At 44.2% G+C, this 21,845-nt stretch overlaps 1 protein-coding gene across 4 annotated transcripts; it reads right to left on the bottom strand.

Moving 5' to 3' along the window:
• Nucleotides 1–11,761: 11,761 nt before the first annotated feature.
• Nucleotides 11,762–21,644, bottom strand: LOC139416609 (regulation of nuclear pre-mRNA domain-containing protein 1B-like). Of its 4 annotated transcripts, XR_011635110.1 has the most exons (9): nt 20,962–21,124; nt 20,420–20,629; nt 20,165–20,294; nt 18,515–18,654; nt 18,228–18,349; nt 17,810–17,936; nt 17,446–17,621; nt 11,968–13,228; nt 11,762–11,920 (listed from the first exon to the last, which is right to left on the bottom strand). XR_011635110.1 is itself a non-coding variant. In XM_071165476.1 (8 exons), the coding sequence occupies exons 2-8, from the start codon at nt 20,568–20,570 to the stop codon at nt 13,079–13,081; spliced, it is 996 nt and encodes a 331-aa protein (XP_071021577.1). In that variant the 5' UTR covers nt 20,571–20,629; nt 20,962–21,117; the 3' UTR covers nt 11,762–13,078. The 4 variants fall into 4 exon arrangements, 2 of the variants coding, with proteins under 2 accessions (XP_071021577.1, XP_071021576.1); XR_011635109.1 differs by having other exon boundaries at nt 20,420–21,634; XM_071165476.1 differs by having other exon boundaries at nt 11,762–13,228; nt 20,962–21,117.
• Between the last annotated feature and the right edge of the window lie 201 nt (nt 21,645–21,845).

The raw sequence follows: 21,845 nt of genomic DNA, 5'->3' as shown, positions 1-21,845 counted from the left end.
ACAAAATGGTCATATTACAAATACTACAAGTATCCCTGGAGTAACATTGAAGCGAGGATATCATCAAGCACACTCTCTAGACCAGTAACACCAGACATTATTTAAACTATTGGATCAAGGTACAGACTTACTGCCACGCTCTGATCTGTTTCACTTGTCCTTGTGCTTGTCTCCACCCCCTCCAGGTGTCGCTCATCATCCCCGGTGTATTTATCCCTGTGCTTTCTGTCTCTCTGTGCCAGTTTGTCTTGTTTGCCAAGTCAACCAGCGTTTATCTCCTAGCTCCTGTTTTTCCCAGAAGCACGTTTTTCCTCGTCCTACTGGTTTAGACCCTTGCCTGTCCAGGCCATTCTTCCTGCCCTGACCTCGAGATTGTCTAATGCCCTGTACTGTTTGGACTCTGACCTGGTTTATGGACTCTCGCTTGTACCCGACCTGCCTTTTGCCTACCCCTGGTGTTATAATAAATATTGGAGTTCAACCATCTGCCTCCTGTGTCTGCATATGGGTCTCGCCTTGTGTCCTTATACTTACAGTAGATAAAAACGTACTACAAAGAAATGTCTGGTGTTTACTGATGGAAACACTCCAGGGTTGACACGTTGGTTGACAGGTTGTTAAACAATTGATGACTTATTTTGCAATGAAACACCATCAGCAGAAAATAAAATGTACATTTTGTAAGTTGTTGCAGATGAAAATTGATGTCACTTGTTTAATCCACTTCAAATCAGTGTAGATGAAGGGGAGGAGACAGGTTAAAGAAGGATTTTAAGCCTTGAGCCAATTGAAACATGGATTGTGTATGTGTGCCGTTCAGAGGGTGAATGGGCAAGACAAAAGATTGAAGTGCCTTTGAACGAGGTATGGTAGTAGGGGCCAGGCGCACCGGTTTGAATGTGTCAAGAACTGCAACGCTGCTGGGTTTTTCATGCTCAACAGTTCCCTGTGTATATCAAGGATGGGGGGGGGGGGTTGCAACTCTATATTAGGAAGGTGTCCCTAATGTACATTACTACTTAAGAAAATGGTCTTCATACGATTGAAATGTTTTTTATTTGGCTTCTTTCACAGCCTTGGATATAGAACAATGCATTTCGAGAGTAAAATCAGCATGACTGCTCACCACACCGAACAGAATGGGTTTGACCAACTGATAGTGAGAAGAGGCCTGCCATTCACCATCACTTTGCACCTAAAATATGGGAGTCACTTCCAAGCAGGCGTCAGCACCTTCAGGTTCATAGCAGAGACAAGTACAGTACTGTGGACACAATATAAAGACCTCATTAGTCGGGGAATCCTTGCTTGAACATTCAGTATTTAGACAGCAAGACTGTAGATATGACTTTACAGATATGTACTTTTAGGTGTCTCCTTTCTGCATACGGTCCACTGATATGTCCTGAACACATCTGTCCTGTGTATCTTTCTACAGGGCTGTTGCCGAGAGAGGAGTTAGGCACCAAGGCTACCTTCAGCCTGACTGACTCTGCATCAAAGACAGGCTGGAGTGCTTTCGCTACTACTCCCTCTGGGAATGTCATCTCAGTATCTGTGTCCTCTCCTCCTGATGTCCCCATTGGACTGTACTTCTTGACTTTGGACCAGGGCCAGAAAGTCAAACTGTGGGAGTTTGTACTGCTGTTCAATCAATGGTGTGCCAGTAAATCACATTATTTTTAATCTCTGGTGTGCCTGTAAATCACAATATTTTGTTACAAAGTGCCATACAGAAACCAAGCCTAAAACCCCAAACAGCAAGCAATGCAGGTGTAGAAGCACGGTGGCTAGGAAAAATTCCCTAGAAAGGCAGGAACCTAGGAAGAAACCTAGAGAGGAACCAGGTTCTGAGGGGTGGCCAGTCCTCTTCTGGCTGTGCCGGATGGAGATTATAACAGATTATAACAGTACATGACCAACAGGGTCAAATAATAGATGACCAACAGGGTCAAATAATAATAATCACAGTGGCTGTACTGTAGAAGGTGCAAAAGGACCTCAGGAGTAAATGTCAGCAGGTGCGGTAGAGAGAGAGAGTCGAAAAGCAGGTCTGGTACAGGTAGCACTTCCGGTGAACAGGTCAGTGTTCCATAGCTGCAGGCAGAACAGTTGAAACTGGAGCAGCAGCATGACCAGGTGGAGTGGGGACAGCAAGGAGTCAGGTAGTCCTGAGGTAGCCCTGAGGTAGTCCTGAGTAGTCCGAGGCATGGTCCTAGGGCTCAGGTTCTACGAGATAAGAGAGAAAGAGATAGAGATAAAGAGAGGAAGAGAATTAGAGGGAGCATACTTCAATTCACACAGAAGATAAGACAGGATAAATACTCCAGATATAACAGACTGACCCTAGCCCCCCGACATAAACTATTGCAGCATAATTATTGGAAGCTGAGACAGGAGGGGTCGGGAGACACTGTGGTCCCGTCTGACGATACCCCCGGACAGGGCCAACCAGACAGGATATAACCCCACCCACTTTGCCAAAGCACAGCCCCCTCACCACTAGAAGGATATCTTCAAACCACCAACTTACTACCCTGAGACAAGGCCGAGTATAGCCCACGAAGATCTCCCCCACGGCACAAACCCGAGGTGGGGCGCCAACCCAGATGGCATGGAAGAGCACCAGTAAGCCAGTGACTCAGCCCCCTTAATAGGGTTAGAGGCAGAGAATCCCAGTGGAGAGAGAGTGGAACCGGCCAGGCAGAGCAAGAATGGTTCGTCGCTCCAGTGCCTTTCCGTTCACCTTCACACCCCTGGGCCAGACTACACTCAATCATAGGACCTACTGAAGAGATGAGTCTTCAATAAAGACTTAAAGGTCGAGACTGAGTCTGCGTCTCTCACATGGATAGGCAGACCATTCCATAAAAATTGAGCTCTATAGGATAAAGCCCTGCCTCCAGCTGTTTGCTTAGAAATTCTCAATCAAATCAAATTTATTGGTCACATACACATGGTTAGCAGATGTTAAGGCGAGTGTAACTAAATGCTTGTGCTTCTAGTTCCGACAGTGCAGTAATATCTAACAAGTAATCTAACAATTCCCCAACAACTACCTAATACACACAAATCTAAAGGGATGAATGAGAATATGTACATATAAGTATATGGATAAGCGATGGCCGAGCGGCATTGGCAAGGTGAAGTAGATGGAATAAAATAGAGTATATACATGTGATATGAGTAATGTAAGATATGTAAACATTATTAAAGTGGCATTATTTAAGGTGGCATTGTTTAAAGTGACTAGTGATCCATTTATTAAAGTGGCCAGTGATTGGATCTCAATGTAGGCAGCAGCCTCTCTGAGTTAGTGATGGCTGTTTAACAGTCTGATGGCCTTGAAGCTGTTTTCAATCTCTCGGTCCCAGCTTTGATGCACCTGTACTGACCTCACCTTCTGGATGAAAGCGGTGGGAGCAGGGAGTGCCTCGGGTAGTTATTGTCCTTGGTAATCTTTTTGGGTGCTGTAGGTGTCCTGGAGGGCAGGTAGTTTTCCTGATACTAAAGTGGAGATGTTGCTATTCTAACTTCCGCGACGCATATAAGGCCCTCCCCCACCCTCCTTTCGGAAAAGCTGACCACGACTCCATTTTGTTGCTCCCTGCCTACAGACAGAAACTAAAACAAGAAGCTCCAGCGCTCAGGTCTGTTCAACGCTGGTCCGACTAATCTGATTCCACACTTCAAGACTGCTTCGATCACATGGACTGGGATATGTTCCGTATTGCTTCCAACAACAACATTGACGAATACGCTGATTCGGTGAGCGAGTTCATTAGAAAGTGCAAGATGTAGTTCCCATAGCAACGATTAAAACATTCCCAAACCAGAAACCGTGGATTGATGGCAGCATTCGTGTGAAACTGAAAGCGCAAACCACTGCTTTTAACCAGGGAAAGGTGACCGGAAACATGACCGAATACAAACAGTGTAGCTATTCCCTGCGCAAGGCAATCAAACAAGCTAAGCGTCAGTATAGAGACAAAGTAGAGTCACAATTCAACGGCTCAGACACAAGAGGTATGTGGCAGGGTCTACAGTCAATCACGGATTACAAAAAGAAAACCAGCCCCGTCTCGGACGAGGATGTCTTGCTCCCAGGCAGACTAAATAACTTTTTGCCGACTTTGAGGACAATACAGTGCCACTGACACTGCCTGCAACCAAAACCTGCGGACTCTCCTTCATTGCAGCTGACGTGAGTAAAACATTTAAACGTGTTAACCCTCGCAAGGCTGCAGGCCCAGACGGCATCCCCAGCCGCGTCCTCAGAGCATGCGCAGACCAGCTGGCTGGTGTGTTTACGGACATATTCAATCAATCCTTATCCCAGTCTGCTGAACCCACATGCTTCAAGAGGGCCACCATTGTCCCTGTTCCCAAGAAAGCTAAGGTAACTGAGTTAAACGACTACCGAACCGTAGCACTCACTTCCGTCATCATGAAGTGCTTTGAGAGACTAGTCAAGGACCATATCACCTCCACCCTACCTGACACCCTAGACCCACTCCAATTTGCTTACCGCCCAAATAGGTCCACAGACGATGCAATCTCAACCACACTGCACACAGCTCAGCATTTAACACCATAGTACCCTCCAAACTCGTCATCAAGCTCGAGACCCTGGGTCTCGACCCCGCCCTGTGCAGCTGAGTACTGGACTTCCTGACGGGCCACCCCCCAGGTGGTGAGGGTAGGTAACAACATCTCCACCCCGCTGATCCTCAACACTGGAGCCCCACAAGGGTGCGTTCTGAGCCCTCTCCTGTACTCCCTGTTCACCCACGACTGTGTGGCCATGCACGCCTCCAACTCAATCATCAAGTTTGTGGACGACACTACAGTGGTAGGCTTGATTACCAACAAGGACGAGACGGCCTACAGGGAGGAGGTGAGGGCCCTCGGAGTGTGGTGTCAGGAAAATAACCAAGTCAACAAAACAAAGGAGATGATTGTGGACTTCAGGAAACAGCAAAGGGAGCACCCCCCTATCCACATCGATGGGACAGTAGTGGAGAGGGTAGTAAGTTTTAAGTTCCTCGGAGTACACATCACGGACAAACTGAGTTGGTCCACCCACTCAGACAGCGTCGTGAAGAAGGCGCAGCAGCGCCTCTTCAACCTCAGGAGGCTGAAGAAATTTGGCTTGTCACCAAAAGCACTCACAAACTTCTACAGATGCACAATCGAGAGCATCCTGTCAGGCTGTATCACCGCCTGGTACGGCAACTGCTCCACCCACAACCGTAAGGTTCTCCAGAGGATAGTGAGGTCTGCACAACGCATCACCGGGGGCAAACTATCTGCCCTCCAGGACACCTACACCACCCGATGTCACAGGAAGGCCATAAAGATCATCAAGGACAACAACCACCTGAGCCACTGCCTGTTCACCCCGCTATCATCCAGAAGGCGAGGTCAGTACAGGTGCATCAAAGCTGGGACCGAGAGACTGAAAAACAGCTTCTATCTCAAGGCCATCAGACTGTTAAACAGCCACCACTAACATTGAGTGGCTGCTGCCAACACACTGACTCAACTTCAGCCACTTTAATAATGGGAATTGATGGAAATTGATGTAAAATATATCACTAGCCACTTTAAACAATGCTACTTAATATAATGTTTACATACCCTACATTACTCATCTCATATGTATATGTATATACTGTACTCTATATCATCTACTGCATCTTTCTGTAATACATGTATCACTAGCCACTTTAAACTATGCCACTTTGTTTACATACCCTACATTACTCATCTCATATGTATATACTGTACTCGATACCATCTACTGCATCTTGCCTATGCCGTTCTGTACCATCACTCATTCATATATCTTTATGTACATATTCTTTATCCCTTTACACTTGTGTGTATAAGGTAGTAGTTTTGGAATTGTTAGGTTAGATTACTCGTTGGTTATTACTGCATTGCCGGAACTAGAAGCACAAGCATTTCGCCACACTCGCATTAACATCTGCTAACCATGTGTATGTGACAAATACATTTGATCTGATTTGATTTGTTTCATACCTTCACCACCTGAGGGCAGCCCGTCAGAAAGTCCAGGACCCAGTTGCACGGGGCGGGGTTAAGACCCAGGGCCTCCAGCTTGATGATGAGTGTTGATGATGGTGTTGAATGCTGAGCTGTAGTCAATGAACAGCATTCCTACATAGTTATTATTTTTGTCCAGATGGGATAGGGCAGTGTGCAGTGTGATGGCGATTGCCGGTAAAGTGGCGCTGATATGATCCTTGACTAACCTCTCAAAGCACTTCATGATGACAGAAGTAAATGCTACAGGACCTGGTTATTACACTATTACACTATTGCATACAGACTAATTGCATTAGTCTGTACAAAGTTAGAGGTGCGCTATTTGATAGATTCCCCCGCTCCCACTACCTCGGGCTTCCAGTAGGGAGACCTGAGGTCCACCTACCCCCGCCTCCTCCCCATCTCATACTTCTGAGTGGGAGACCTTCCCAGGCAGTAGTCTGCCTAGCTCACAAACTAGAATCAGGGCAACAACTCTGACAAAGTTAATTGACCCACAGTCCCACACGCTGGAGAAATACGCAGATTTAAAGAGGAGCTCGTAACTTGCTTTCTAATGCTCATTAACTTTTCATCAAAGAAGTTCATGAATTTATCACTGCTGAGCTGACTACACTGACTGTGCTAGTGGCAGACTCCACTAAGCTGGCAGGCTGGCTAACAGCCTGCTGCCTGGCCTGCACCCTATCTCATTGTGGAGCTATGAGATGGTACAAAGTAAAAGTGTTTACTTTGCACCATCTGTCGCCATCATTAGACCAAGGAGCTGTGTAATGAATATGATCTGTAACCCAGATGTCTATTTTTCTTGGCTACAGAGGATGCAGTTTACATGGAGGAAGAGAGTGACAGGTAGGAGTATGTGTTATCCCAGGCTCGTCTCAACTACAAATTTACAACGAAACAAATCAAAGCCTCTTCGTGGATGTTTTGCTAGGTACAGGAGGTTGGTGGCACCAACCTGTAATTGGGGAGGACTGGCTCGTGGCAATGACTGGAGCGGAATCACTTGAATGGTATCAAATACATGGTTCCATGTGTTTGATGCCATTCAATTTGCTCCGTTCCAGGCATTATTATGAGCCGTCCTCCCCTCAACAGCCTTCTGTGGCACACATGGTGCTTCCATCGAAGATCGTTATGTGATAGATACAATAAATTCTGCACACATCATGGGGAATCAGAATGACGTACATTAGAAGACAAGCCATAGCAATCTTCCTATCATCCCTGTGTCCTGGTTCTCCCTCTGCAGTTTGAGCATGGGATGCTGGATGTGTTCTCCTGGATAATGTCAGATGCTGATGCAGACTGTTCTGGAAGGAGAATGTGAGTTTATGTGAGTCAGTACCATGGTAGGTGTGAGCACTAAAGTACAAGGATTTGTATAAAATCCGTATATTAGGAAAAGGGAGAGGAGGATACCTAGTCATAGGCATCAATGACTGTGTAGCAGTGGTCAGAGTGCTGATAACAGCTTAGCTTCCTCCGCTGTCCGACTGCCGCATACCCAGATGAATCTGGTAATGAATAATGTAGCTCTTGAGAATGTAGAGGAGACTAAACTTCTTGGTGTTGCCTTCATGGTCAATGCATATTGATTCTGTTGTTGGAAAGATGGAGAGAAGTCTGTCTGTGATAAAGAACATTTTAAACATCACATTCAACCAAACAAGTCCCGCAGGCTGTGGTTTTTATCACATCTTGACTATTGCATGGTTATATAGTCAGGAGCTGCGCAAACAGACCGAGGAAAGCTCCGGTTGGCTCAGAACAGAGCAGCACGTCTTGCCCTTCACTGTACACAGAGGGCTAATATCAACAGCATCCATGTCAGTCTTTCCTGGCTCAAAGGAGTAGAGAATTGACTGCATCATCTCTTGTAAGAAACATAAATGTCTTGAAAATTCCAAATAGTTTGAATAATCAACTTACATACAGCTCTGACACACATACTTACCCCACCAGACATGGCACCAGGGGTCTCTTCAGTCCCCAAATCCAGAATGCACTCAAGAGTACTCACAGTATTGTACCGAGCGATGGTCACATGGAACACTTCCAACTCGGGTCACTCAGGAAAGCAGCAAAACAAAGTGAGGTAACACCTCACGGCACAATGACTCTGACTTTGTACGACCTAAACAGTTGTGTGTACAGTATCTGCTGTACATGAATACGTTGTGTGTACAGTATATACTGTACCTGAATATGTTGTGTGTACAGTATATACTGTACCTGAATGTGTTGTGTGTACAGTATATACTGTACCTGAATATGTTGTGTGTACAGTATATGCTATACCTGAATATGTTGTGTGTACAGTATATACTATACCTGAATATGTTGTGTGTACAGTATATACTGTACCTGAATGTGTTGTGTGTACAATATATACTGTACCTGAATATGTTGTGTGTACAGTATATGCTATACCTGAATATGTTGTGTGTACAGTATATGCTGTACATGAATATGTTGTGTGTACAGTATATGCTGTACTGTACATGAATATGTTGTGTGTACAGTATATACTGTACCTGAATATGTTGTGTGTACAGTATATGCTGTACCTGAATATGTTGTGTGTACAGTATATGCTGTACATGAATATGTTGTGTGTACAGTATATGCTGTACTATACATGAATATGTTGTGTGTACAGTATATGCTGTACTGTACATGAATATGTTGTGTGTACAGTATATACTGTACCTGAATATGTTGTGTGTACAGTATATACTGTACCTGAATATGTTGTGTGTACAGTATATGCTGTACATGAATATGTTGTATGTGTAACATTTTGTCACCGGAGGTGATGGCTGCCCTTTTACGGGCTCTTAACAAATTGTGCTATTGTGTGTTTTTTTCATGTTATTTGTAACTTATTTTCTGCATAATATTTCTGCCACCGTCTCTTATGGCCGAAAATAGCTTCTGGATATCAGAACAGAGATTGCTCACCTTGTACTGGACAAAGATTTTTCTTTAACGAGTCGGACACGAAGGATTTTCATACACCGACCAAAATCCCTGTCATTCGTATGAAGAAGAGACAGAGATATAGGGGACACAGGCCGTGGTGCCTTATGTTTCACAGTCGTGGCTGAAAGATGACATGGATAACATACAGCTGGCTGGGTTTACGCTGCATCGGCAAGATAGAACAGCTGCCTCCGGTAAGACTGGGGTGGCGGTCTGTGTCTATATGTCAATAACAGCTGGCGCACAAAATCTAATATTAAGGTTTTGCCTGCCTGATGTAGAGTATCTCATGATAAGCTGTAGACCACACTATTTACCAAGAGAGTATATTTTTCATAGCTGTCTATTTACCACCACAAACCAAACCTGGCACTAAGACCGTTCTCAACGAGCTGTATAAGGCCATAAGCCAATAAGAAAATGCTCATCCAGAGGCTGCGCTCCTAGTGGGCGGGGACTTTAATGCAGGGAAACTTAAATCCGTTTTACCTCATTTCTACCAGAATGTTACATGTGCAACCAGAGGAAGAAAAACTGTAGACCACCTTTAGTCCACAACACAGAGTCACGTACAAAGCTCTCCTCGCCCTCCATTTGGCAAACCTGACCATAACTCAGAGATCTGGCAGTGTGGTGCCATGATAACAACCTCTCCCTCAATGTGAGCAAGACAAAGGAGATGATTGTGGACTACAGGAAAAGGAAGACCGAGCACGCCCCCATTCACATTGACGGGGCTGTAGCGGAGCAGGTTGAGAGTCTCAAGTTTCTTGGTGTCTACATCACCAACCAACTATCATGGTCCAAACATACCAAGACAGTTGTGAAGAGGGCACGACAAAACCTTTTCCCCCTCAGGAGACTGGAAATATTTGGCATGGGTCCTCAGCTCCTCAAAAAGTTCTACAGCTGCACCATCGAGAGCACTCTGACCAGTTGCATCACCGTCTAGACTGTAATCTGCACCTACTTGTAATATATTCACTGCCTTTATGGGTCAAGCGATATGAAGCACACATTTAATATCTCTTTGAGCATGGTGAAGTTATTCATTTGGAGGGTGTATCAATACACCCAGTCACTACAAAGATACAGGCATCCTTTCTAATTCAATTGCCGGAGACAAAGGAAACCGCTCAGGGATTTCACCATGAGGCCAATGGTGGCTAAAAAACAGTTTCAGAGATTCAGAGTTTAATGTTTGTGATAGGGGAAAACTGAGGATAGATCAACAACATTGTAGTTACTCCATAATACTAACCTAAATGACAGAGTACAGGATACAATTATTCCAAAACATGTATCCTTTTTTACAATAAGGCACTAAAGTCAAATTGAAAAAATGTTGGCAAAGAAATTAACTTTATGTCCTATAATTATATTTGGGGCAAATCTAACACAACACATCACTGAGTACCACTCTTCATATTTCCAAACATGGTGGTAGCTGCATCATGTTATGGGTATGCTTGTCATCGGTAAGGACTAGAAATAGAGCTAAGCACAGGCAAAATCCTATAGAAAAACCTGGTTCAGTCTGCTTTCCAACAGACACCGGGAGACGAATTCACCTTTCAGGAGTACAATAAGCTAAAACACAAGGCCAAATATACACTGGAGTTGCTTACCAAAATGACATTAAATGTGTTAGTTTCGACTTAAAATCGACTTATAAACCTATGGCAAGACTTAAAAATGGCTGTCTAGCATTGATCAACAACCAATTTGACAGAGCTTTAAGAAATTTGAAAATAATATTGTTGTACAATCCAGGTGCGCAAAGCTCTTAGACTCACCCAGAAAGACTCACAGCTGCAATTGTTGTCAAAGGTTATTATAACATGTATTGACTCAGGGGTGTGAATACTTGCATTTGTGAGCGCTACTTTCAAAACTACTGGTTGAAATATACAAAACCTATATAACACATCGTTAATAGAGTGCCACAGTATGAGTCATAATACCTATAAAACCTAGCGGCCAAACAGGGAAATGGTTCCAATCGTTTTTCCACCATTCATTTTTCCCATAGGGGATTTCAGAATTTTTTAAAAAAGGGCTGTGTTTTGTGTAGGCTTACCCTGGCGTGGGATTTTGACACCCTTGTAAATCTTCTCGGACAAGGTGACATTTATCAATGTTTGCCTGTACGCACTGCCAAATTCTCTAAAATGACTTTGAAGGCAGCTTATGGTAGAGAAATAAACATATTCTCTGGCAACAGTTCTGGTGGACAATCCTGCAGTCAGCATGCCAAATGCACACTCAAAATTTGAGACATATGTGGTATTGTGTTGTGACAAAACTGCACATTTTAGTGTGGCCTTTTATTATCCTCAGCACAAGGTGCCCCTGGCTAATGACCATGCTGTTTAATCAGCTTTTTGATATGCCACACCTGTCAGGTGGATGGATTATATTGGTAAAGGAGAAATGTTTACTAGCAGGGATGTAAACAAATTAGTGGACAAAATTTTAAGAGAAATAAGCTTTCACGAAAAAAAATGTATATATTGTGTATATATATATATATTTTTTTTTTTCGTGAACGCTGTGAAAGAACGCTGTGAAAGATGAGTGACGCCACCTGTCGGAAGACGCTGGTGAAAGTCGATAGATTCCAAACGTCCACCCCAAAAAATTAACAGGTCCAGCGTATCAATGTCACATTACTCAGAGTATAAACCAGTCAGCACAGCTCTTTCCAAATGGTTCCATTTTATTTCTATCCATGGAATTATTCTATAAGTGAAATGACTGCTGTAGTAAAGAATCGGCAGAGAGAAATACATGCCACACAGGTCTACCATCTGTAGTAAAGCATCGGCAGAGAGAAATACATGCCACACAGGTCTACCATCTGTAGTAAAGCATCGGCAGAGAGAAATACATGCCACACAGGTCTACCATCTGTAGTAAAGCAACATTTCCATGGGCAGATGTCATATTACTATTCTTCAACATGGGGAAACACTTCTCTCTCAGGTCTGTGTCCATAATCCAAACTAGTGACAGAACAAACCATGTTAACTTTCTGCTACTCTTCAAAAAAGTCTGAATAATGCTGAATAAGTAGTGGCCGGGCCAAGTCCTGAAAAGCCTCTTAGTTTGACATTTGTACCAAGTGATACAATCATCTGTGACAAAGGATGACATCAGCAGAGCTCAGCAAAGACAGTGAGCATCTCAATCTGCCCCAAGTTTGATCAAATAACTTCAATCAGTCACTTGTCTGAGGGCTAAACTATTTCACAATGGATTGAGAAACACCACTACATGGATGAAATGTTATTGACCAATGATTGGCCACTCAGTGCTATGTATGACAAACCTGAAAGGTAAGGATATTGTTGTGTGTTGAACTGGAATTACAGAGAATGGTAAATAATGACAACCTACATGGAAAAACAGGCCCCCTCCCTACATACACCCTAACAAAAAATCACCTGAAATTTCATCAACATTAAAAAGCAACCAACTTAAAGCCGTTAAAATAAATGTGATGTGTCTCTTCACAAAGCTGTCTCGACGATCTAGTGCAGGGGTGTCAAACTCATTCCATGGAGGGTTTTTGCTTTTCCCTAAGACACAGAAACAAGGTGAGGGGATTTCTTTACTAATTAGTGACCTTATTTCATCAATCAAGTACAAGGGAGGAGTGAAAACCCACAGACAGTTGACCCTCCGTGGAATGAGTTTGACACGTGATCTAGTGTGTGTGCGAGCCACCATCTCACTATATGAACACAAAAATGGGGATTGGCTAATGACCCAACATTTATCTTCAACACAGAATCAGTTAGCTAGCGTTTGACTGGCGTTCAGAATAAAAATGTAAAAGAGATTTGTCCAAGCTGGTGGAACGGAATCTTCCACAACCATTGTCTCTCCCACCAGGGATGTCCCCAAGCTTCCAATGTCCCTCTCAGTCTCTCCCTAGGGTTCAGTAGCTAGTGAGCGGGTTCGACAGGGAGTGTGTGCCCTGGCGAGAGGCAGGGTGTGACAGGGAGCAGGAAGCTCAGTCGGTGGAGAACAGGTCTCCAGCAGAGGGTAGAGGGGCCAGGCCTCCCGTCACATTGGGCAGCAGAGAGAGGTCAGGCAGGCTCTGGATGTGAGACTTGAGCTCCTTGCGCACCTGCGTGACTCGTGCCAGCTTCTGTTTGTACTCCTGCAATACAAAGAACAGTACCCATGTCAGAAGATACAGTTCCAGTGGGTCCACTTTCTTCTTCTTTTAAACAATCCCAAGTGACTCACAAAGCTGCTCTAGTTGGATAATGGGAAAATATACACTACCATTCAAAAGTTTGGGGTCACTTAGAATTATCCTTGTTTTTGAAAGAAAAGCACATTTTGTCCATAAAAATAAAATTACATTGATCAGAAATACAGTGTAGACATTGTTAATGTTGTAAATTACTATTGTAGCTGGAAACTGCACTTTTTTATATTTATTTATTTATTTATTTTTTATTTTTTACATAGGCCCATTATCAGCAACCATCACTCCTGTGTTCAAATCAAATCAAATCAAATTTTATTTGTCACATACACATGGTTAGCAGATGTTAATGCGAGTGTAGCGAAATGCTTGTGCTTCTAGTTCCGACAATGCAGTAATAACCAACAAGTAATCTAACTAACAATTCCAAAACTACTGTCTTGTACACAGTGTAAGGGGATAAAGAATATGTACATAAGGATATATGAATGAGTGATGGTACAGAGCAGCATAGGCAAGATACAGTAGATGGTATCGAGTACAGTATATACATATGAGATGAGTATGTAAACAAAGTGGCATAGTTAAAGTGGCTAGTGATACATGTATTACATAAGGATACAGTCGATGATATAGAGTACAGTATATACGTATGCATATGAGATGAATAATGTAGGGTAAGTAACATTATATAAGGTAGCATTGTTTAAAGTGGCTAGTGATATATTTACATCATTTCCCATCAATTCCCATTATTAAAGTGGCTGGAGTTGAGTCAGTGTCAGTGTGTTGGCAGCAGCCACTCAATGTTAGTGGTGGCTGTTTAACAGTCTGATGGCCTTGAGATAGAAGCTGTTTTTCAGTCTCTCGGTCCCAGCTTTGATGCACCTGTACTGACCTCTTCTTCTGGATGATAGCGGGGTGAACAGGCAGTGGCTCGGGTGGTTAATGTCCTTGATGATCTTTATGGCCTTCCTGTGACATCGGGTGGTGTAGGTGTCCTGGAGGGCAGGTAGTTTGCCCCCGGTGATGCGTTGTGCAGACCTCACTACCCTCTGGAGAGCCTTACGGTTGAGGGCGGAGCAGTTGCCGTACCAGGCGGTGATACAGCCCGCCAGGATGCTCTCGATTGTGCATCTGTAGAAGTTTGTGAGTGCTTTTGGTGACAAGCCAAATTTCTTCAGCCTCCTGAGGTTGAAGAGGCGCTGCTGCGCCTTCTTCACAATGCTGTCTGTGTGAGTGGACCAATTCAGTTTGTCTGTGATGTGTATGCCGAGGAACTTAAAACTTGCTACCCTCTCCACTACTGTTCCATCGATGTGGATAGGGGGGTGTTCCCTCTGCTGTTTCCTGAAGTCCACAATCATCTTCTTAGTTTTGTTGACGTTGAGTGCGAGGTTATTTTCCTGACACCACACTCCGAGGGCCCTCACCTCCTCCCTGTAGGCCGTCTCGTCGTTGTTGGTAATCAAGCCTACCACTGTTGTGTCATCCGCAAACTTGATGATTGAGTTGGAGGCGTGCGTGGCCACGCAGTCGTGGGTGAACAGGGAGTACAGGAGAGGGCTCAGAACGCACCCTTGTGGGGCCCCAGTGTTGAGGATCAGCGGGGAGGAGATGTTGTTGCTTACCCTCACCACCTGGGGGCGGCCCGTCAGGAAGTCCAGTACCCAGTTGCACAGGGCGGGGTCGAGACCCAGGGTCTCGACCTTGATGACGAGCTTGGAGGGTACTATGGTGTTGAATGCCGAGCTGTAGTCAATGAACAGCATTCTCACATAGGTATTCCTCTTGTCCAGATGGGTTAGGGCGGTGTGGTTGAGATTGCATCGTCTGTGGACCTATTTGGGCGGTAAGCAAATTGGAGTGGGTCTAGGGTGTCAGGTAGGGTGGAGGTGATATGGTCCTTGACTAGTCTCTCAAAGCACTTCATGATGACGGAAGTGAGTGCTACGGGGCGGTAGTCGTTTAGCTCAGTTACCTTAGCTTTCTTGGGAACAGGAACAATGGTGGCCCTCTTGAAGCATGTGGGAACAGCAGACTGGTATAGGGATTGATTGAATATGTCCGTAAACACACCGGCCAGCTGGTCTGCGCATGCTCTGAGGGCGCGGCTGGGGATGCCGTCTGGGCCTGCAGCCTTGCGAGGGTTAACACGTTTAAATGTCTTACTCACCTCGGCTGCAGTGAAGGAGAGACCGCATGTTTTCGTTGCAGGCCGTGTCAGTGGCACTGTATTGTCCTCAAAGCGGGCAAAAAAGTTATTTAGTCTGCCTGGGAGCAGGACATCCAGGTCCGTGACTGGGCTGGATTTCTTCCTGTAGTCCGTGATTGACTGTAGACCCTGCCACATGCCTCTTGTGTCTGAGCCGTTGAATTGAGATTCTACTTTGTCTCTGTACTGACGCTTAGCTTGTTTGATAGCCTTGCGGAGGGAATAGCTGCACTGTTTGTATTCGGTCATGTTACCAGACACCTTGCCCTGATTAAAAGCAGTGGTTCGCGCTTTCAGTTTCACGCGAATGCTGCCATCAATCCACGGTTTCTGGTTAGGGAATGTTTTAATCGTTGCTATGGGAACGACATCTTCAACGCACGTTCTAATGAACTCGCACACTGAATCAGCGTATTCGTCAATGTTGTTGTCTGACGCAATACGAAACATGTCCCAGTCCACGTAGTGGAAGCAGTCTTGGAGTGTGGAGTCAGCTTGGTCGGACCAGCGTTGGACAGACCTCAGCGTGGGAGCTTCTTGTTTTAGTTTCTGTCTGTAGGCAGGGATCAACAAAATGGAGTCGTGGTCAGCTTTTCCCGAAAGGGGGGCGGGGCAGGGCCTTATATGCGTCGCGGAAGTTAGAGTAACAATGATCCAAGGTCTTTCCACCCCTGGTTGCGCAATCGATATGCTGATAAAATTTAGGGAGTCTTGTTTTCAGATTAGCCTTGTTAAAATCCCCAGCTACAATGAATGCAGCCTCCGGATAAATGGTTTCCAGTTTGCAAAGAGTCAAATAAAGTTCATTCAGAGCCATCGATGTGTCTGCTTGGGGGGGGATATATACGGCTGTGATTATAATCGAAGAGAATTCTCTTGGTAGATAATGCGGTCTACATTTGATTGTGAGGAATTCTAAATCAGGTGAACAGAAGGATTTGAGTTCCTGCATGTTTCTTTCATCACACCATGTCACGTTAGTCATAAGGCATACGCCTCCGCCCCTCTTCTTACCAGAAAGATGTTTGTTTCTGTCTGCGCGATGCGTGGAGAAACCCGTTGGCTGCACCGCCTCGGATAGCGTCTCTCCAGTGAGCCATGTTTCCGTGAAGCAAAGAACGTTACAGTCTCTGATGTCCCTCTGGAATGCTACCCTTGCTCGGATTTCATCAACCTTGTTATCAAGAGACTGGACATTGGCAAGAAGAATGCTAGTGAGTGGTGCACGGTGTGCCCGTCTCCGGAGTCTGACCAGAAGACCGCCTCGTTTCCCTCTTTTTCTGAGTTGTTTTTTTGGGTCGCTGCATGGAATCCACTCCGTTGTCCTGTTTGTAAGGCAGAACACAGGATCCGCGTCGCGAAAAACATATTCTTGGTCGTACTGATGGTGAGTTGATGCTGATCTTATATTCAGTAGTTCTTCTCGACTGTATGTAATGAAACCTAAGATGACCTGGGGTACTAATGTAAGAAATAACACGTAAAAAAACTGCATAGTTTCCTAGGAACGCGAAGCGAGGCGGCCATCTCTGTCGGCACCGGAAGCACGTTGTGTTAAAACGGCTAGTTGATCATTAGAAAACCCTTTTGCAATTATGTTTGCACAACTGAAAACTGTTGTTCTGATTAAAGAAGCAATAAAACTGGCCTTCTTTAGACTAGATTAGCTAGACAAAGGAGTGATGGTTGCTGATAATGGGCCTCTGTACGCCTATGTAAATATTCCATTTAAAACAAAATCTGCCGTTTCCAGCTACAATAGTCATTTACAATGTCTACACTGTATTTCTGGTCAATTTGATGCTATTTTTATGGACAAAATGTGCTTTTCTTTCAAAACAAGGACATTTCTAAGTGACCCCAAACTTTTGAATGGTAGTGTACATTTTTCACATTCTAATTGCTTGTTTGTAACAGCAAAACAATGATTTTGATGGTTTAGACTTGCTTCTAGTTTCTTCTCCCTCTCTGTGAGGGCTTCCTTCTGGCTACCGATGTACTCGGTCAGCATGCGCGCCAGCTGCCTCCTGTCCTCCAGCTCAGCAGCCAGACGTCCGTTATACTCAGCCAGCAGTAGACAGGCCTCATCCACTGTCTTGGAGAGTTTATCAGCTGCCTCTTTATCTATAGGGACAGGGTGAGTCAAGTCAAATAGGGTGGAGTTTTTACCTACATAATATTGAAACAATTGAATAGAAACAACATTAAGTTTGAGAAAACACAATCCCTTAGGCCTACAATACACATTGAGGTTGGAGAAAGCTGGAGGGTCAAGTTCCCTTGTGCTTCAGGTACCATGAAGGCTTCCTTACCGGTGATCTTCTCCAGCAGGGACACATCCTGCACCTCCTGTGGCAGAGAGGCAATCTTCTGGCGCACCGCAGCATCACCCGAGGCTGCATTCTCCAGGTCCTGCAGGGCTTTGACCAGCTCCTCCGTCTGAGGGGAGAGGGAGGGAAGGAGAGAAGGGTATGTGAAAGCTCTGGCCAACAATATCCAATTTTCAAGCTTGACCATTTTTCTAAACAACAATTCACAACCAGAGCACAAACTACAATATATAATCTTCCAAATCAAGAGTCCATGGGACAATCTTTGTATCACTGACACCTAGAGGAGAGTTGGGAGATAACTTCAGCTGGTGTGAAAAGCTGTCACAAATTGCAGTGTAATAGACAAAGTACTGGTGAATGAGCTAAAGGCTTATGGAGTTGTGTTTGTTCAGCCTACCAGCTGTGGCCCTGAGAAGTCTGAATTCTGTGGGGACATGTTGCCCCTGTAGTCATCTTCTTCCTCTTCCTCCGGCTCTTGGATCATCTTCTGATAGGTCCGTTTAGGGGCCTTCTTCTCCTCTGCAAAAGATACCACAGATTTAGAAAGAAAACACCCATATTCACAAAAACAACAAATTCAACGTGCATGTTTCTTGGAAATTCTGACATCCAAAATGCCTACATAGGAAACAAGCCTATGTAAAGCTGAACTGTCAGTGGAGACCCAGGGGACTCTGACTGTACCTGTGGGTTGGTGTTGGGGGCTGTTTGAGTCTTCGATAGCGAGCTTCAGCTGCTGGATGAACTCTGCCTTGTAGAGGCTGCGCTCCTGCCAGATAGTGAGCAGCCTGTCGATGGGCCTTCTACAGCCATCATCTGCCTCTCTGGAGGGAGAGAAAGAGACAGAGATTCATCATGAAATTCAACTCTTCCTCACCGAGCAACTCAATAACTTATTTGATCCTCTTTGTTCTTGTCTTGTTATGCTGCTGTAGAAGACAGCAGCAGTGTAATCCATTTACCAATGTTTTGAAGCAGGTTAATGTCTACCCAGGGCCTAAAATTAACACCCCCAGGTAAATTTTGGCATTGTAAAATATTGTGTTCTATAGCTTGCAAACAAATGTGACTCTAGGTGACAACATAGGGCTGTTTTTTTCCAACACAACGACTGTTTTCCTTAAGACATTAAGTCTGCTTGATGTTTTGTTTCCTTTGCTTCTTTACTTCCTAGTATCACGATATTGGTATCGTGACAACATTAATTAGCCATATACTATAAACCCCTGAGGTGACTTGATGCTATTATAAACTGCTTACCAACATAAATAGAACAGTAAACATGTATTTTTGCATCATACCCGTGGTATAGTGTCGGATACACACATGGCTGAAATGCTGTTGAAGCTAATCAGCATCCGGTACCCTAGCTCTCAAAAACTCTAGGCGACATTCTGCTTTCTACCTACAGTTTTCAAGTTTTCAGCCATTATCTTTGCCCACGACTAACTCATGTGAACTACAATCCCGACGCTATGCTTTAACGTTTCGTAACGTCAATAATCATTGCTTGCGATGCGGCTTTCGAAACATATGGTCCTTATCTTTCATCAGCGAGAAAGAACATTAATTAAAAAAAGGTACACTTACTGTAGCAGTTTTTCACAGATCCATACAGCTATGGGTTCCTTCATCCGATGACACTACACTTCCGAATTTCTCTCACAAACAGGTGTTCGGAGCATGCCATGTACCTAATTGTATGTAAACTTTATTTAACGAGGCAAGTCAGTTAAGAACAAATTCTTATTTACAATGACGACCTACACCGGCCAAACCCAGACAACGCTGGGGCAATTGTGCGCTGCCCTATGGGACTCCCAATCACGGCCGGTTGTGATACAGCCTGAATTCGAACCAGGGTGTCTATAGTGATGCCTCAAGCACTGAGATGCAGTGTCTTAGACCGCTGCGCCACTCGGGAGCCCCTAATTAGCACAGGTGCTCGCCTCATCTTCCATAAACAAGCCCTGTAACATGGAGATATGGCCATGTGAGAACACTAATCCTATCAAGGTGTGTATCAATTTAACCTTTTGATTTTTGAAACATTGTAGCTGATATTAAAGTCCTTATGCTTCCAAAACCATACCGCACGCGATGGGTGTTAATGTTCAGATTGAGCGTAGGGGCTCTTACCAAAACTCCCATGTACAGAAGATGCTTTCGTCTAATGACTTATGTGTAATGTAATGGAACTGAGAGTCCTGATCAAGGGCTACAAGTACCCAAACTACCCAGTTTACAATAAAAACATAGGCCTGCATCACAAACCTGCACATTTCAGTGCTAGACAAGTTTAGCCCTGAAACTGTATCATACCAGACCACATACCTTGCAACATGAGAGCAAGCGTCAACAAGGACTGTCTCAAAGTCTTTGGCGAACTCTGGACCTTTCTTCTTGCTGTTTTGAATCACGTCATTGGCAAGATACAGGAAAGTCAACTTCCTGCTGCTTTTTGCTGAAAGACAAATACAGAACGTAGACCGGGTAAATATGGTTTGGCATACTTCGTGTGACAACGTTTCAGTGTGTAAATAGCAGTTAAAGAATGCTGTCGAGGTGGCAACGTTCATAAGTTCTCACCTTTCTTCAGTTCTCTGTGCCATACTTTGACGATGAGCGGCGAGTGTTTGCGATGATGAATGATCCACAGAGACAGCGTCTGTACGCTTTGCTGAGAGTTGCTGAGCTCAGAAAGCTTCTTCTCCAACGCAGACTCAGAAAAAGAAGACATGATGTGCCCAGAAAGTACTCTTTGATGTACCGTTACACACCCCACAACTTTGAGGTTAACTGAGGAAACCAACAATGTCCACAAAAACAAAGTTCCCGCCAGTTAAACACGCAACCTGCTGCATAAAACTGTCTAGCTACTCGTTAGTAGCTAATCGTCTGTCTATGCTTCTCTTCGCTAACAGGATAGCTACGAACCCGTGTAAAATATACATGCGCATTTACATTGATGAGTGTGTAAGCTTGTTTACCTAGCGAGACAACTATAATAGCTATCTGTTTACAAATGGCCAACTAGAAAGTCCTAGATAGGTAGCCTAGCAAGCTAGCTAATCTATCCACTTGCTTTGTTTACTAGCTAGCTACTACGATACTAGATGTAAGTTACTTACCAATACATCTATTTATAATTTAGTAATGTGCCGTTTGAATACATGTAGCTGTAACGTTACTTTGAAACGTACGTTTCTTCGTTAGCTACAGTACTAGTATAGTAGCTAGTTAACTAGCATTCTAGAAACCACCACAGCTCTCTGGGTCGCTTCAAAGATGGCCGCTTGACCTTTCACCCGACACACAGGGTTCAAAGTCTGTTCAAAACCCTTTGTGAATCTTTTGAAATTAGATCATGACTATAAACATTATTCAAACGACTTAAAATGACATGCAAAGTTGCTAGCTAGATCAACCGACGTCGGTCAAGACTATGCTATTATGTTATTGACTGTACGTTTGTTTATGTGTAACTCTGTTGTTGTTTTTGTCGTACTGCTTTGCTTTATCTTGACCAGGTCGCAGTTGTAAATGAGAACTTGTTCTCAACTGGCCTACCTGGTTAAATAAATGTGACATTTAAATTTTTTTTTAAAGACAAGTACAGTATCATCAGCAAAAATGTTGCGCTAGCTAGCTTACTGTTAGTAAGTTAGCGTAGCCAAAGAGTATCTCCGGCTACTCGCTTAGCTACCTGGGCGAAGTGAACTTTGATCTGAAAACCGTTGCAATATCTTTCTTTTAAAGTATGAAGTGCACCAAAGCTCGCTAACAAGCATGGGAAGCATTCACAACTGTATGCGTCGCAGAATAGTGACGTCCTACAGGAAATAGTGATGCTTGTGTGACGGACAGCAGGGACCATCAGTGGCTAGGACAGCTAGCCTGTCTTCATTTAGTTTCAGTGCTGTATCTCGAAATGAGTTCGTCTCAGATGTCCGTCACTAAATATATACTAGCAAAGGTATTTTTTTTTAAATCTGTTGTAATAACATATTAAAAC

Source organism: Oncorhynchus clarkii, chromosome 9 (genome assembly GCF_045791955.1).
Source record: "Oncorhynchus clarkii lewisi isolate Uvic-CL-2024 chromosome 9, UVic_Ocla_1.0, whole genome shotgun sequence".
Classification (NCBI taxonomy): Eukaryota; Metazoa; Chordata; class Actinopteri; order Salmoniformes; family Salmonidae; genus Oncorhynchus; species Oncorhynchus clarkii.
The sequence above is the reverse complement of the archived record's forward strand: the minus strand, read 5'-3'. Positions and strand labels throughout refer to the sequence as shown.